The following is a 17,275-nucleotide window of genomic DNA, read 5'->3' as shown; positions in this document are numbered from 1 at the left end:
CCACTCTCCCTTCCCCCTCTCCCAGCTGCTAGCCTTGGGGATCTCACTCCATCTGCCTCTCGGTCCATCACTCCCTTTCTCCCATCCAGCACCCTCCGTAGGGCCTAAGGGGTGGTGAGGAGGACCACTTTGTGGGCAAAGGCAGGCGATCAGGAAGGCGGCCCCAGTCATCCTGGCCTTGAAGGAGCCGCATCCTTCCTTCCTCGCAGCATCTCTGACTCTAATCACAACCGGAGGTGGGGGCGGGGGGGGGGAGATTACACTGACGGAGAGACCCACTCCAAAGCACGAAGGATGGTGCAAATCAATAAGAAATTCATCTTTCCCTGCAGTCATCCAAGCGGGGGGATGGGGCTGCTGTTTGGGGAAAGGGAAGGAGAGGACAACCTCTCCCCCCGCCCCAAACCTATGGCTACTCTCTATCTGTGAGATGAACACTTCTAGGGCAAAATAGCACACTAGTACCTTTTCCCTCCTACAAAGTCACACCTTGTTAAGGAGAGGTGGGGGAGGCAAACTGAGCCACCATTTGCGGGAGGGGATGGAGGATGCGCCCCTCAAGCATCCTAAGCAGAGCCCTGAGCAAGCATCAGGTTAAAGAGGGGGAGAGAGCGAGCGCATCCTTTCCCCGTCTGGACGTCCCTCCTCCGCGCCATCATCGCCTCTCCATCCCTTCCACCAGACCTCCCCTCCCCCACCAGTTACATCCCAGGGCGGCCCTGGTCTCCCCGCCCCCCCTCCCGGCTTCATTTCTCTCGCCTCCTAGCCCCGATCCGCGCCCCCCCCCCCGATCTTGAGCCCCCATCTCCACCAGTGCGCTTCCCCTTCTCCATGCACCATCCATCCCGTACCTCCGGCGGGTGCCTTCTCCTGGCCCTTCCGCCCCGTCCTCTCCTCGCAGCGGAACGATCCAGCGGCGGCCGCAACAAAAGCGCCTGCTCCTCCCCCGCTCCGTCAGCCGGGCAGGCCGGTCCCCATCTGGCTAATCACCGCGCTCCCCGGCCGCAAGCAGAGGCAGCGGCAGCTCGAAGGAGGCGCATCCTCCCCGGCCAAGGCTCGGCGCACGCAGCAAAGCCGGCGGCGGTGGCGGGAGAGAGACACCGGTGGGGGAGGAGGGAGCGGGGTCCTCGCTGTGCCAGCCCCGGACCGGCCTTGCCCCCTCCTGCTGCTGCTGCTGCTCTTCCCTGCAACTCGAAGTACGGATCAGCTCCTCTCCGCCCGATGCCCGGCTCTGCAGGCGTCTTGCCGGTCTCCTCCCCCCCCCCCCCCGGGCCGGTGTTACTCCAGGGACAGACACGCCCTGAGCCTGGGGGACTTGGAACTGCCTCGGGCAGCGCCGATCGCCAGCCCCTTAAAGGCGAAGCGCGCTAGTTTGGAGGAACAGGCCACTCTTTCTCGCCCGAGAGATATTATCATTGCGCTCTTCGTGTACAAAGCATTTCACGTAGAGTAATCCTTACAACAACCCTGCAAATGCCGGTATTATGATTCCTATATTGGGGGTGGATGGGGGTGTATTAGCAAAGGCCCTTGCTGTAGCAGCAGTCACATTTGAATATTGTGTAGATGGAGGGCTCTGGTCATCGAATCTCAGAATGGACATCGCTGAGCTGAAAATGCTATAGGAAAAAAATGCAACTGAGGCTGCAATCCTGTACATACTAAGTCCATTTAATTCAACGGCACGCACCATGGCTCATTGTGGGTTATATAACGCACCGTGTCGTGCAACCCGGGTCACTATATCCTATTTTTTTAGCATGGCCAGTCCAAGTTTGGATGACCAGAGGATGGAAGCTGGAGGTCTGATACAACAAAAAGAATAGGGAGTAAAAAACACAATAGCCGCACACAACCACCCCAACACCGTTTAGTCCTGAGAGAGGTGCATGTACAATTCCCTGCATCTGCCAGGGAATACTACCAGCAGCAAAAGGGAGCCCTGGCCTACTGGGTCTTGGGTTGAAGAATGGGGCTTGCTGTGCTTGTCCCCTGAGCCCAAGATGGATTGGCTTAGGATGGATTGAAGGGCTCCAAGAAACACCCCATACACTTAGCTTGACCTCCCACAGGTGGAGGTGGGAGCCAGAGCAGGGTGCCCACCCTGGGAAAGCTCCAAGACAGCCTGCGAGGACTCCAGGAGGCTTGGGAAGATAGGCAGGGGTCCAGGTGCTCAACTGTCCAATTCCTACCACAAGTCCAACTCAAGCCCTCACACTCTTTGCTTGGAGAGGGGTGGGGAGATTCCAGTGGGACCATCTGCATGGGTCCGTGATTTCCAGTGCCAAGCACTGGTATGGAAAGGGTACTGCGGAATGGAAGAGCAACAGGGAAAGTAATAGGCAGACTCCTGCTCCCCATCTCTGCCACCTGCCTCTCTTGCAAACATGGAATAAGAGGACATAATTTCCCAAATTTGCACCACATCGAGAAAGATAATCTGTGTTTGAGTTATCAAAAGTTTGCAAAATGCGGTTTTCCTGGTTGCAGATTTCTGGCTTTTTGACTTGCCATCAGCCATTGTCCCTGCCTGAATGTCAAATAAATCTTATGATCCACCCCTCTTGGTGAGACCGGGCATTTTCCTTGTCTCAGGCTGCCCGTCACAGAGAACTAATGAGATTATGATGCCCTGTTCCCCAAGTAATCTGGAAGAATCATAGAAACAGGAAGTAGCCGGCGTTTCGAAAACATGCCTACAATTCATTTCGGATACTGAGAAACTCTCTGCCCAGTCCTAAATTAGTTGCAACTTAGGCTGCAATCCTATACACGCTTACTTGGCAGCAACTGCCATTGAAATCAGTGAGACTTACTCCCAGGTAAATATGGATAAGATCAGACTACATCCCATCAAAACAAATGGAAGCAGTTAGGCTCAACATTATCTGGAAGGGAGCCATGCACGCTTACAAAGGAGTATGTCCCATGAACTGTGTGGCACCTACTTTGGATTGAGCATTAGTAGGATCATGCAGCAAGAATGGTTAGTTGATTAACAGTCTGCTTTTTGGATAAATCAATTAAATATAAATATGCATATTACCAAAGCCGCACTATAGGTCCCTTCCTGAGATATTGTACACTGAGATAAAGTGTACACTGAGATAAAGTGTACAATGTAATTACTAGAAGCTGCTCCTTAAAGCTTGAAAGAAATGCCAACTGTTTCTTTTCCATTCCTTATTACAGTAACCCAAGGGTGGGGAACTCTAGCTCTCCAGATGTTGCTGGACTCCAATTCCCAGCATTCCTGACCATTGTCTATGTTGGCTGGGACTGATGTTGTTGAACTCCAACCCCTATCTGGAGGGTCACAGGTTCCCCACCCCTGCAGTACCCCCCCCCAAATGTGCCCTCAACTGGACTAATTCATCAAGTAAAACTTTACTTCATTAAGCTTCCAGTTAAAGCCTGCAGGCCTACTATGCACATAACTTGCTAGTAAGTCTTATACATTTAAAAGAAACTGTATATTCTTCCATTGTAGAATTGTTTATATAGTTTTGTTCTAACACTGGACAAATTGGCCAGTGATTTCTATGATACTGTGACTTTAGGAGCGCTAATGCGCATGCATACCCAGGGCTCAGCCTGAACGCTTCCCCCTTCATTTCAAAATCACAGACAGCTTTGCACGTATATCGTCGCTGCACATGCCGAGCTGTCCACAACACTGAAGGGAATGGGAAGCCCCAGTTATTGTAGGAGCTCTCCTGACGTTACGGATTGGTGCAACAAGGGGGTTGGATCAGGCTGCTGGCTCTCCTTTTCTGCCCTTCCTCGAGACCGGAGATAAATAATAGAGGCATATTGTTCTTTGCCTCTGAACCCATGGAGGTCTTGCCCTTGCTCGGAAAGCTTTAAAGGGAGGTACATCGCAGCAGCTTGAGTTGCCATAAAACCCAGCCCTTGCATACTCAGTTACTTAAAGACCCCAATAAAGAAATTAAAGGCAAGCCAAGATGTGCAGGAGAGGCAGGAAAGCACGGTGCACGAGAAGAGCCAGAAATAGCCCCATCTGTTTCCCAGTATGTTTCTGCCATTATGAGTCACCTGCATCCTGATTCTACATGGGTCTTCAGCAATGGTTTATATAAAACCACGAACACCTGCTCATCAATGAAGGCAGGGCCCATTTGCAGGTGCGCATGAACTCCGATGCCATCAGCTGCGTAGCAGGCGAGACGAGATTGCTGATCGTCTTGTTTGCTACAACCATGTCAGGCAGCCAGGAGAATGACGGCTGTTTTGTTTTTGGCTCTGCTTCTCGCAGAAAACCCCAACGGTGCCTCCTTCTATCCCACAGGAAAAACAACAGAGGAGTCACAATGCTGTGTTTGTTTCAAAATTAGAGTCTTCATTCAAAATCAGAGTCTGATCTTTGGCAGGTCTCGCCTTGTGAATGGGCTCGAGAGAGAGGGAGAGAGACGCATGCATAGGTGTGCCGGCACGTACACACGTGCATGCATGCGCCCAGGATCCTGCCATGCTTCTGCACAAAAACCATAGATGACAGGCAATCCCACAAGGCAAAGTCTTAACTGTCCCAACGGCGGTGTACAGGAGCTAATTCATGTCTGGTACGCGAGTGGCCACGGTCACCTGGCCCTGGGCTGCGCAGGGGAAGGAGCCAGACGTTGCTTCGAGGCCAGACGTCCAAAAAGACTGCTTTTCCTACCACGGGCATTCGCTACACACCGCTTCGGCAAAGGGCTGAAGGGAAGCAGGGAAAGCGTAGGAGGAATTCTGCATCCTGCACGGCAAGTTCCATAATGGAAGTCCTGTTAGGGGAGGAGGGCTTTGGAGGAAGAGGCCTCTGCTGAGGAAAGAGAAGGGATGCTCAGCACGCAGGTCCTTCCCGGAGCACGCTGGCCTCTAGAGCGGATTCCTGGGCAAAAAGCTGTCCCATCCAATTGCCAGGGGGCAGAACACTTCCCAAGTCAACCTGAAGGAAAGCAACTCTAAAGAAGTGACAGATCTTAGCCTGGTGAAGGGGAAGGAAGGTGTTCTGCACTTGCCACAGACCTTCCAGTCTGCAGCTACCTCTGGGACAGAAATGTTGGCCACGTAAGGACAATGGGGAGAGCACCAGGAGAACATTTGGGCAACCTGTCCAGTAAGAAGCTGCCTCCTAAACATCCCATGCTCTCTTCAGGGCCATCTCTTCTTTCCCTGCCTAATCCAGCATGGAGAGCTAGTCACTATCCTGCCCCCAACCCATCCTCTTCTTACTGAGGACTATTTTGGAATGCCAAGCAGCCCTGGCAGCACTCCCAGGCACCGGGCAACCACAATACTGACCAACAGCCCTGGGCTTTCATGGCTGCAAGCCACAGAGGATGCATCCAGCCACTCATCGAACAGGCCCAGGCTATTCCTACTCTAGAGGAGGGAACCTCAGGCCAATTGTTCTAGCTAGCTAGCTAGCAGTAAGGAGAGCTCGAAACTGTTCGCAAGAGTTGACGAAGCACCAAAATCCAGATTACAGCCGCTGGTCACTGCCAGCCAAATCCACTGGAGGGTCTTGTGCTGACAACTGGGTATCTGCGGTAAAAAGGAGGAAGAAACTAGTTGAGGGAGAGATTGGCAGCCTCCAGTTCCAACCACTGACATCTTCCCAGCACTCTCCCAGGCCCTGGTTCATAGCTGGGCCACACTCCTCATCCAGAGCGGCAAACAAAACAAAGCAGAACATAAATTCTAACTATATGCAAGTTTCCCAGGTCGTACAGGAAGGGTTCAGGACAATAAGACTGGAAACAGACAATGACTACATTCGCACAAGACAATATGCTGGGGTTCTGGAGAATCCTGGCTTATCATGAATGAGTTGCATGTGGTGGATGCAGCTTGGTTGCTCTCGCTTTGCTCCTCCCTGCTAAGCACAACTACTAAACAAACCAGGATGGGTTTGTTTACCGTATCACTGAACCCAGGGATCATCGCTTGCTGCTCATAGACATGCAAGGATCCGTAAACCAAAGCCAAAACCAAACTCTGGTTTGTGATCCTGGCTTGTAAAGAGAGTGACAAGCCAGGATGCCCAGCTGGGATGACATGCTAAACAAAGTGTTCCTGTTTTGTTGAGCAGTCACACTAGTAGGGAGGAGCAAAGTGGGAGCAAATGGTCTGTGTGCACCAGTACACAGTTTGTTCATGATAAGCCAGGGTTCTCCAGAATCTTGGTTTATCGTTCTCTGTGAATGCAGCCAATAGCTGTTTCAGAGAATAACGTGGTTTCAAACAGGAATTGCTGCTCAGGCCAGCAGTAAACAGGGTTTGCAATGTTTTGAATGGTTTCAAAACCCTGCCAAAATCTGTTTGACCAGAAGTGACAGTGGGACAAAATAAGTGTGTGCATGTATATATACACACTATTAGGAAGCAATGCTTTCTTCAACCTACTTTCAACTCTCTTAAAATCTATTATTGGTCTCCAGACCAATTTCTTTCTTTGGCGGTTTCCCTTTGACAAGTTCCTGGTAGATCTTATCTTCATGAGCAATGACAGGAGAGACTGATAAAACATTTTCTAGCACTATATGTCCTGGGATGCAAAGCATGCACATTGGCATAATAACCCTACAAAGGTGTGTGGGTATACACACACGTGCCTTGCTATTGATTCTCCACAGCACTCATCTTGCAAGAGTGATAAGGAAAGACAAAATGCATTCTGCTGGTCAGGGATACATATGGACCAAGGAAACCACTAAGGAGGGGATGAGGAGGAAAATGGCACAGATCACAGCCATTTTTTTCCCAAGAGACAAACTGCTTGGATTGGAACAAGCAACATCAGCTATACTGAGAAGGGAACATGGACATAGTCAAAATACTTGGTTCCACTGATCATATTTATAAAGGAGAACAGAAGCAAGGGACATGGTTGCAATTGAGCACTGGTAATGGTGATGGGAAATCATTGCCTGGAAGCGCCCCAATAATGCTTTTTGAAAATGCCTGTATCATATCTCTCCAGGATCAGGTACAACTTCCATTACCTGCTCCTGGCACAGGGCAGAACACACCACTTTTCTAACTTTGGCTCTAGTTTCCCCCCAAACTTTTGAATATAGTTAATGGGGCATATACCTCAGGAAAGGCTGATTTTTAATTCAAGGGGTTTCTTGCAATAGGGCTATTCCATTTGAACGGGCTTGTGGATGCATGCTTTCTCAAACAGATGCAGTCTTTATATATACTGTGGAGGTCTGGGCGTGGCGCACACCTGCCTCTACTCCACACCGAGGACTGGCCAGCTGGAAGTCAGTGCAGCTGGGGTGTGCGAGGCTTCTGGCCATGCCTGGGCATCCGGCACCACTCCACCCCCAGACTGCCCACCATTTTCCTCCCTAACTTCTTCCCCATGAGTACCTGAACTGAGGACAGAGAAACGACAAAGTACAAATTAGTTCCAGATCAAGGCTGGTGCTTGATCCAAAAGGAGGACCACTCTCTCTTCTCTTAGCTTCTCAGGAGAGGGGGATACTCACAGTGGCTGGATTAGGCCACCAATTAAGCCCACTTCAAAGACTTCCAGCTCCAGGCTCAGTTGCCCAACATCTTCCTAATCCATGCACAACAGGTGAGCTGGGGAGGCAGGCCCCGAGAGTCCTTCCCATCTCCTCAACCCGCTAACCAGCTCGGTAGTAGAAAAGCACCCCCCCCCCCGCAACTTCTCTCTTATCAGGCAGAAGAGGGTAAGCTTGGATGCCTACCAACTCACCGCCTTTCCCCTCCCATGTTAACCTCATGTAGTTATCTGGAGGTGGCCCCTACCAACTGCTTCTTCAGTTATGGTGCCTGTGGGGCTTGCAGACTGGGGACCCTGCTGCCCCCACTGCTGTGAGCGGAACACCACCATCTCCTCCAGGTTGCGCAGCACAGTCACGGTGCCCTTGGAAAGTGCCGGGGGGGCCCAAGCTGGCTCCAGAGCTCTGCAAGGGAAGATTTCCAGGGTTGAGGGGGTGGGGCTTCAGTACCTCACATGCTCCGCCCCATGATGGCTAAGGCTGCAATACTAAATACGTGGGACTAACGTCTGACTAAACATGCACAGGACCGCACTACGTGAAAAGCAGAATATGCCGTGCAAAATAAGCGGCAATACGTGTAACTTGCATAAGATATACAGCTTGCAGAAATCATTTAAAAAAAAAAAAAGAGAGCATAAAACAGCCCTTTCTACAGCAATACAGGAGTTTCCTACTGACCAGATCAGGGACAGGAAGCAATCTGAACATTAACTACAACTGAGCAAATTTAGAACTGATGCCTTTCAGAATATGAACTTCCGCAGTTTGGAGAGGCTCATATATTTATGAGCCAGATCCGTGCCACCCACCCCACTCCCAAAATATAGGTCTGGTTTGTAATGGGGTTCCCCCACACCACTAGCCAGCCCTTCCTGCCCCCCCCCCCCACCCCGTGACTTTCTTTCCAAGCAAAAGCCTGGATGCTTGAGAAGATGGGGTAACGAGCAGTAGGGAGGGCTTGGTAAGGACAGGAGAGGCCTTGCAGGCTTTATCCTTCATTGAAAGGCCTCTCTTGTCTTGACTGCATTGCACCAGCCATCAGTAACCCCATCCCTTTTTCAAGAGTTCATGTTTGTGTTTTGCTTGGGAAGGGTAGGGGCTGGCAGAGATGAGGGAATGCAATTAACCCATGTGTGTTTCTTTCCCTAAGATTTCCCAGCAAAACTAAAAAAACCCACCACGCAGTGTTTTGGGGAAAAACTTGAAGAAAGCTAACAAATTCTAAGATGAGCCAGGGGAAGCTTGCCCATCAGTACTAAATATAAGAGTTCCTTCCCCATGGATGCTTACCTGTCTGAGGAGACTATGCCTGTGTGGCTTACAGAACGTCTTACCTGAAGTTTGGGGGGGGGGGGGGGAGAGAACAACAACACAGCAATGAGGACACAGACACAATTTAACATCCTGTTATTCCAGAATCCAGATTTGACATGTGCAATAATAGCTCCAATCTTTTAGTTGTATGTTCATAATCAAAAATGTGTTTGGGGATCATCACTCCAGACACAACATGGAATGACAATTTCCAAATTACTCACAAACCTTTAACCCCCCCCCCCTTTTTAAACCATCTTGGTTGTGTTTATAAAGAGGCCACCTCTTTAGTTAATCAAAAAGTTTTTAATTGATTCACCTAATTGATTACAGGGTTTATACTAGATCACCAACATTTAGTTGATTTAAGGTGCAATCCTAAGCATACTGGGGACTGTAGGACTTTTTTCTGTCCAAACATGCATAGGATTGTGCCTTTAAAGAGTTAACTAATCTTAAATAATTCAAATGGATTTCCATTTGGTGACAACACGGAGACTGGCCTTCTCTGCAGTGGCACATTTCCCATGGAATGATCTCCCCGCTGCGGTACATCAGGCCTCAATGCCGGCACGTTTTAGCCATTTATTGAAAATGCATGTGTTTACTTTGGCTTTTCCCCAGCCACGAGCTATCTTTGTACCAGCTTTATGATACCAGTGTGTGTGTGTGTGCGCGCGCGCGCAGGCGCTCATGGTCTTTGTTTTTGTTTGTTTTTAATCCTTTGTAAACAGCTTTGGGATTTGTTTCCAGGGAGAAGCGGTATATATTGTTAATGATAATAAATAAATAATCTGTATTAGCCTATTTTGAGCTTGCTCTTTAGGCTAACTGGGGCAAGAGTAGGAAATACTAAAGATACTAGGCCTGGGACAGCTGGTGCATGCCTAATCTGCAGTAGCAGCGAAATGACATTTGAAACCGTCCCACCGTAGGATCTAGGAGAACAGTTGGCTTCTCACCATAAACTGCAGGTCCCAATAGTTCATTTCACCCTTCCTAACTGCCAGTGCACAGCTATAGTTTGCAGAGTAGATGGGTGCAGCTTCAAAATGGCAGAGATCACCTAAGGCCCAGTTTCCGGGTAACAAGAGAGCAAATACACTGGCAATGACTTGACTTCTGGTGAACGAATGCAAGAAGGCAGATTGGGTAACAGCATATAGGCATGCTGGGAGCAACGATGGAAACCAGGCTGAGTAATAATAACTTGGCCCCAGCTGGTGCAAAATGTAGCTGCCCAACTTCAGTGAGGAGTACACCAACAGGGACGGACGTGTAACAGCTGTTTTTTATAGTTTGCACAGGCATCCAAATCGCTTATGGGAGATTCAAAGTAGTGATCATTCTCTTTAAAGCCCCAAATGGGCTGGTAGCAGCATCCCTTAAGGCATCCTCTCTTAATATGATGCCTTCCAAATGTTTTGGACTGTGGCTCTCATCAGCCCCAGCCAGGGATGACGGGAGTTGTAGTCCAAGCATCTGGCAGGCACCCCATTGTGAAAGACTGCCTTAAAGGAATGCCTTCTGCCATATGAACACGTCCAACCTGTGTTTTGAGATCAAACAGTGATGCCCTCCTGTGAGTTTAGTAATCTATCTCTATATCTCTATACACATATAAAGCAAATTAATGCAAATATGAAGTTTACGTAGAAATTACCTCTTATTAAAAACATAGAAACTTAAAGATACATATGATACATTTCTCATATAAAGGAAAAGACCAAGGGGAGAAATGTCCTGGGGTTTCCCAACTAACGATCTCCCAAGCTCTGATGCTGTACAAAAAAACAAGACCAAGACCGCCCAGATTCCTTCAAAACTGCCACATTACGGAACTGGGGTTCTCAAACTGGCTCTTCAATCAGCGACCTTCGACAAGGTTCATTGATCCAAGAGATAAAATCAGCTAGGATACAGAAATGGCCCCACTGTGAAATTCCTTTTCTAGGGAATACTGTATATACACAGCTTTTTAGACTGTAAACTGCTTGTGGTTCCTGCCTGGGTAAAAACAGAGAATATCAATATGAGAAATGATTGAACGGATGAATAGACTTACCCGGTGAGAATGCGGGAGTTTGGTGCCCACAAAATCAGAAGGCTGGGGAGCCATTGAAGGATGGTAAAGCTCAGGAGCCAGCTGGGTGTTTGCAAATTTCATGCACTCTTCTAGCGTGGAGATGAACTGGCTGCAGGTTGCCCGCAACAAGGATGAAGCTTCGTTCATCTTCTAGGGGAGGCCAAGAGCAGGAGGACAGAATGAACAAGGGCCATGGCAGCCTGCCCAGCTCGATGCTCACAGCCACAGTTCTGGGCAGCCTCTCAGAGCAAGTGCTAAAAAGCCTTGTTGGCTTAAGGGCCAATTTAAACATTTACATGCTGAGGTGGTACAGCTCTGTCCCTCCTTGGTGTCCATACACTGGGGGAAGCCTGGAGTGCCTCGAAGCAGCAGCTCCTGAGGAAGCCAGTTCCATGCACCCCTCACAGCAGCAAAGAGGGAGCTGCTCTGGCTGGGAGTGTGAATGGATATCTATAGGTACCTGTGTCTGAAGGGGGTGTCTGAGGATGTGTGTGCACTCTGGCCATGCCTGCTACTGGCATGCAGCCTTGGGGGGATTTCCCAGGGGGCAATCCAGCCCGTAGGCTGAAAACATTTCCCCACCCCTGTGATACAGAGATCAGAGGTAGATCACCTTCTGTTCATGAATGGTCCAGGGGATGCATGCCCTGCAGAGGACCTTGCCACACAGGGCTGGACAACGCACTTGCACAAGGCGCACGAAAGAGCTGCCCCCACCTGGATGTCAAGCGGGGAGCCATTGTCCTGAGGGTGCGTTGCGTCCTGCACGGCTAGGACCTGCTGCGTCAGCACATCACAATACAGCCGCAGTTCGGACAGCTTCCTCCCAAGGGACTCATTGCTCAGGTCCAGATCTGAGGAAGACAAGCGAGCACAACACAACACAGGTTTACGTGAGAGACCACAGGAAAAATAAGCTGCGCACAGAGGAGGAGAGCAGAAAAGAGCTGCCGGTTACTAGCCAAGGGCAGTGAAGTTCTGGTTTGGAGCAGAAAGCGAGGATGACATGTTGAAATAGTTGGGACAGAGAAACATGACACAGTTTGGTGGCCAACTGGAGTTCTTAGAGAGGATGAGATTAAGTCAGAGCCAGAACTGGAGAACCTTGCTCCCTGTACCATAGTGCCTCCTAATGGGCATCCCGGATTCCAAGGGGAAAGTGTCTCTTGGTGATAGTGCTGTGAATGGCGCCAACCCTGAAAGTAGAACAAAGCCAGCTTAGTCCTGCACTGGATCACCAAAATAATTTATTTTCACTCATAGCCTGCCAGCTCGCTGCTTCCTAAAGGTCAGGGGCAGGTAATAAAAGTAAAAATAAATACATTAAAAATCAGTATAATAAAATAAAGCTTCATCTAATTCCATGAATTTCCCCCAAATATCCTGACTCCCAAAAGCTAACCCAAACAGATAGGTCCTCTTAATGCTTCCAGAGGGGTGCTAGGCCATGGACTTCGGTGAGTCTGTAATGAGAAGGAATTCTGCAATGGTGGGCAGGGGGTGGGGGAAGAGGTAGCCAGCGGTGCGATTATGGCAGGAATTTGGGGCAGAAGCCCAGGGCTCCCTCCACAGAATGTGCAGGAAGACACCCCCCCCCCCCCCGCAGTAAGGCTGGCATAGCACATTCTGAAGTAAGTGAACTAACAGACACTGGGTTTGATCCAGTTTTAAGCTGGATCAACTGTGCTGTTGAACGTAGATTGCGGTGTCACCTCCTCCCCATGGCAGCCGCTCCAACCCCTTGAAAATGCTACACAAAGAGTCAGAGACACTGCTGAATGGGGTGAGCTGCAGTGTGAGGGGCAGGAGAATCCTTAAAAATCAGGGGGAGGGACTTTCCACGAGCAGGGCACTCCCTCTCGCAAAAGGCAGATTCTGAATCCAACCCAAAACCATGTAAACAGGGAGGATCTTCTAACAGTCTAAGATTACCTAACTGCACCACTGGAGGTAGCCGCTAGGAATGCCTTTCCCTTGCTGATTGACTCTGACACACTGATTAAGAGGGCCAACGCAGCAAACCTCAGAATTCATAATGAGACAAAGAGAAGAAGATTTCTTAGTATATTGGGCCTAAGCCATTTAGGCTTTTTAGGTTATAACCAGTACCTTGAATTGTGCCTGGAAGAGAATAGGGAGCCAGTGAATACATTAATGCAGTGGTGTAATATGCTTCCAGCCACATGTTTGCTAAGGAGGTGTGAGAGTTAAGCACATCCTTCTAATCATAGTTTACCAAGAATCCCCACCCTGCACCTCTGCCAACACCCTCTTTAATCTCTGCCCCACATCTCCTCTTATTTCCACCTCTAAGCTTCCCAAACTCTGTCTCGTCTTCTCAGTACAAAGCCAAAGAACCAACCTTTCTCTTTCTGGGTCCTGCTGTCCCCAAGGCAGGCCTTGGAGCTGCCCAAGGCCACCAGCCATTTCTGTCTCTCGGCAGCACCTCCTGCCTTCAGGTAGAAGTACTGCTCACCTGGGATGACCAGCTCCATACGAGTGGAGTCTGTAGCGTGCACTACACGAGGGATTAGAAAAACAAAACAGAGCAGAGGGTGAGTGATCTGTGGCTTCCCTGCCACACTTTCTGCCTACACAAGAGAACACCTGTGCAATGTTGAATAACAGTAATCCCCTGGAATTTCCCACCTTGCACAAGATCAAGGGTGTTGAATCTCAGCCTCATGGGTCAAATCTGGCCCTCCAGTGTACCCCAGATGACCATGCCCCCTTCCGTGACCTGATCCCCATTCCTCCAACCAATTGTTTTGGTGGTTTCCCCGTGTTTGCACATTCTTTTCCCCATTCTAAAAGGGTGAGATGCCTCTCCTAATGCTTAGTTACTGGGAGTAAGAGCTTTAAGCTAAAATATGCTGGTAGTTTTGATATTTTTGCCCCACCCACCACTGGAATGCAGCCCCTGAGAGCTTCTCCAAAACTGAATTTGACCCTTGGCCCTGCCAAGATGACACACTGAAAAAGAACAGGAAGTCCACCTTCTTACCCACTTATAGACCCACTTCTTACCATTCTGAGATTATCAGGAGGCTTAAGGGGCCACACAAAATAGCCTCAAGTATATGTACTTTGGATAAAGTGGAGGCCAACACTGCAGCCAGGAACCTGGCCCCAATGTTCTAGATCCACGACATCAGCCTAGAACGCTTTGGCCTGTTAGAGCAAAAATTGTCCCTGGGGACAAAAGCTCTTGGACCAATCCCACACCAAGACTGGAGTCCATTTCTAACCACATACAAAGCTTGGGGGGGGGGTTGGACCTGGCCTTGTACAAGAGACAATTCTACCTATCCCTGGGTGGCGAGAAGCTTCACCTAATAATGTCTGCAGATCAAGCCACTGTTCAAGTAACAGGAGCAGGCCAGGACTATTTTTTTCGGGTCAGCTGGCAACTCTAAGAGCAATACTTAAATAGTGTGGGAGCTCAGTGGAAGGTGGAGTCCACGCCAAATCAGTTCCAAAGCATACAGACATGCCAGCAAATCCACAAGTCAGTTTTGCCGCCTGCAGTGGATCTGTGAGATTTGCATTACTGCACGGCAGATCAGCTGCCCATTGACTGCATGCTGAAGTGCAATCAGGAAGCTGCCTTACGTCAAGTCAGACCATTGGTCCATCTTGCCCAGTACTGTCGAAACTGACCGGCAGCAGCTCTCCAGGGTTTCATGAAGAATTTTTCCCAGCCCTACCTGGAGACGCCAGGGATTGGACTTGAGACATTCTGCATGCAAAGCAGGTGCTCTACTACTGAGCCATGGCCCCTCAAGCTGAGAGGTGTGCACTGTCCACTATTGTTCCATTGCTGGTCCCCTAGGTGTTAACTGGGGTGGGTGGGGATGATCTGGACTGGAATGAACAGCTGGGACATTTGGTCCAGGAGTTGGGCAGGCAGCAGTTGTGAAGGAAAAAAAACTAATGGAGACGACGAGATACTACAAGCCTTAAAAGGGGAAAGAGGGGAGCAGAAGGCAGCCCTGAACTGTGAAAGCAACAGGGTGAAGGCGCTGCAGGTCCTAGAAGGAAGCAGCAGGCAATTTATTATTTATTATTGCATTTATATCCCGCCTTTTTTCCTCTTGCAAGGAACCCAAGGCGGCTTACATTATCCTCCTCCTCTCCGTTGTATCCTCACAACAACAACCCTGTGAGGTAGGTTGGGCTGAGAGTCTGTGACTGGCCCAAAGTCACCCAGTGAGCTTCCATGGCCGAGTGGGGACTAGAACCCGGATCTCCCAGCTCCCAGTCCATCACTCTCACCACTACAAATTTGGAAACCCAGACGTAGTACAGACTTGGCATTTCACGAACCAAAATGCCACACAGTATCTCCACCCCCAGAAGAGCACCAAGTCACCCTACCTTTGATCTCGCACACAGCCATCTTGATGCTGCCTTTGCTTCCCTTGCCCACATCGTCCTGAGAGTCGTAATAGGAGAGGATGCCGTTCTCTAGCACAAAGTATCGTGGCTGCCAACCTGAGATGGGAAAAAGAAAGAGGAGAGATTGAGACCACAGGTAGTTTCCTAAGAAAAGAAAAATCTAACTAAGCTTCTCCACATGTAACCAGGAATATGTTTTGGTGCAGATCCCCTTTCCATGAATGTGTAAACAAATATTGCTTCCTACACTTTCATGACTGAAAGTGGGCTTTGCTTCCTCCACAGCCACCAAGCAGACTTGCAGAGGAGGGATGGGGATATCGGTCCCTCTTCCACTTGCCCACTTACTCACCTGCATGGAATTCCTTGTAACCTATTGCGACCAAACGACTGTATAAATACAGGGCTCAGGGGGTCAGGAGTTCTCCCGCCATGTAGTTCTAGTCAGCTGTTTGACAGGGCTGTAGGCATTCCTACACAGAAATGGTTATCTCTTTCCTGACTATTGCTGCTATTTGACCTGTATTCAGTATCAACATTGCACTAGGCTCTGAGGACCAGATCACTTACAAAGCAGGTAACATCAGGTCTCCTGTGCCTTGATCATTTTCATGGCAGGATGTTGATTTCAACTTGAGGAAATCCAACAGGTTAAGCTTTTCCCCGCATGCTGGAATGAAACTGGCAAACCCAACCCCACTTTGTGCTTTGTTTTAATATTTGTGCAAATACCTCTACTGGGGAAGTGCTCACAGTGCTACAAAGGGAAAGCCATCTCAGACCTTGAGTCGCATGACCCTGGAAGGGTAAAGGAGATAGATTCCCACTTGGTGCAGACAGTTCACCCTTCAGGAGGACCAGGAAAGGGCCTACAGTGGGTATACACTGTAGTGGATATTTGATTTATACCCCGCTTTCCCACCAAAAATGGCACTCAAGGTGTCTTACAAAACAATTTAAAATGGATTTAAACACCTTAAAATACAGTAAAAACATAATATAGAATAAAACACCACTCAACCCACAGACCCACTTATAGACCAAGGGACTTTTTGAATAAAGTGGTCTCGGAACGATAGGAGAGAGGGATTGAACCTATCGGTGGTGGTCTTGAAACAAGGGCCTTTGTAGTTATCAAAAAAAAAGGTTTCAGTAATAGGGTTTTTATTACAGGGTTACCACTTAAAAAAATGAACAGAAACTCTCCACATCTAAGGGTGCTTCCAGACAAAGCTTTTATGGTGACATCACCCTGCCTTGGTCACGGACATTTATGGGGAATCCAGACATCATCATCTTCTGCGCATGACCCTCCCATGTTACCTTACTGCTTCTTCTGTTTTTTTCCTTAACCAAGAAAATCCGTTGAGGAGAAAAAGGTGGAGCAGCTGCACAATGCCTTCTGACTGCTAGTACTCTGTCTGGAAGCACCCCAGGAATTGCCTGGCAAGGAGCAGTCAACAGGTGAAGTCTATTCCTTCAGCGCATCTCCGTGCTTTGAGAAAGCTACACCTGTTGAATTTCTTCCAGCGATGCGACTGGAAAGGTGCAGCAGGGGCTCTGCCCATAATAAGGCAGCAACCCTAATAGCTCCTGCCATGGGAGGAGGAGGCTCGGTTGCAAATGGGCCTTTTGCTTTTGGGAGACAATTTGAAAGAAAGCAACACAACGAGGAACGGAGTTATCGAGGGGAAGTGGGCGGGTAACGGAGCCGGGAGCCCGGACTCCTGGGTTCCGAATGGCTGCGTTGCTAAGAGACGGGGAGGCGGGGCTGGGGGCTGCGGGGCGGAGTGCCTGTGGGGCGGAGCAAGGCATTCGGGCGGCAGCCGTCGCCCCATCCCGAGGCCGGCACCTCTGGAGGACCCCCGCTCACCCGAAAGATAGTTGGTCCATTTCAGCAGCGCCCCCTCCATCACCAGCGCGGCTCGCGGATTCC

General features: G+C 49.5%; 2 protein-coding genes across 4 annotated transcripts in view; both read right to left on the bottom strand.

Annotated features, from left to right (window-relative positions):
- The window catches only part of MAP3K12 (mitogen-activated protein kinase kinase kinase 12), a 116,839-nt gene extending 115,582 nt beyond the window's left edge, over nt 1-1,257 (bottom strand). Inside the window, exon 1 of the mRNA XM_084836740.1 lies at nt 852-1,257. The gene's annotated coding sequence lies outside the window, so the exon portion shown is untranslated. The remainder of the gene's footprint in view (nt 1-851) is intronic.
- Nucleotides 1,258-3,486: 2,229 nt separating this feature from the next.
- LOC146353565 (pleckstrin homology domain-containing family A member 3-like) lies at nt 3,487-17,275 on the bottom strand. Of its 3 annotated transcripts, none has more exons than XM_084836737.1 (8): nt 17,213-17,275; nt 15,319-15,435; nt 13,304-13,459; nt 11,659-11,795; nt 10,921-11,091; nt 8,832-8,875; nt 7,786-7,943; nt 3,487-5,547 (listed from the first exon to the last, which is right to left on the bottom strand). In XM_084836737.1, the coding sequence occupies exons 1-8, from the start codon at nt 17,250-17,252 to the stop codon at nt 5,486-5,488; spliced, it is 885 nt and encodes a 294-aa protein (XP_084692863.1). In that variant the 5' UTR covers nt 17,253-17,275; the 3' UTR covers nt 3,487-5,485. The 3 variants fall into 3 exon arrangements, with proteins under 3 accessions (XP_084692863.1, XP_084692865.1, XP_084692864.1); XM_084836739.1 differs by lacking the exon at nt 17,213-17,275 and adding an exon at nt 15,910-16,020; XM_084836738.1 differs by having other exon boundaries at nt 4,347-5,547; nt 7,733-7,943.

The sequence above is a fragment of the Heloderma suspectum genome, chromosome 2 (assembly GCF_057233095.1).
Source record: "Heloderma suspectum isolate Gila_16-S chromosome 2, 16-S_ref, whole genome shotgun sequence".
Classification (NCBI taxonomy): Eukaryota; Metazoa; Chordata; class Lepidosauria; order Squamata; family Helodermatidae; genus Heloderma; species Heloderma suspectum.
This window is presented reverse-complemented; position numbering and strand designations above follow the sequence as displayed.

Excerpts from the sequence above, each read along its gene's own strand:
- LOC146353565 (XM_084836737.1), bottom strand. The coding sequence starts at position 17,252 with ATGGAGGGGGCGCTGCTGAAATGGACCAACTATCTTTCGG. Across the intron at positions 15,436-17,212 it reads ATGGACCAACTATCTTTCGG|GTTGGCAGCCACGATACTTT; the intron begins GTGAGCGGGGGT and ends TTCCCATCTCAG. Across the intron at positions 11,796-13,303 it reads CAGGACCCAGAAAGAGAAAG|ATCTGGACCTGAGCAATGAG; the intron begins GTTGGTTCTTTG and ends TGTCTTCCTCAG.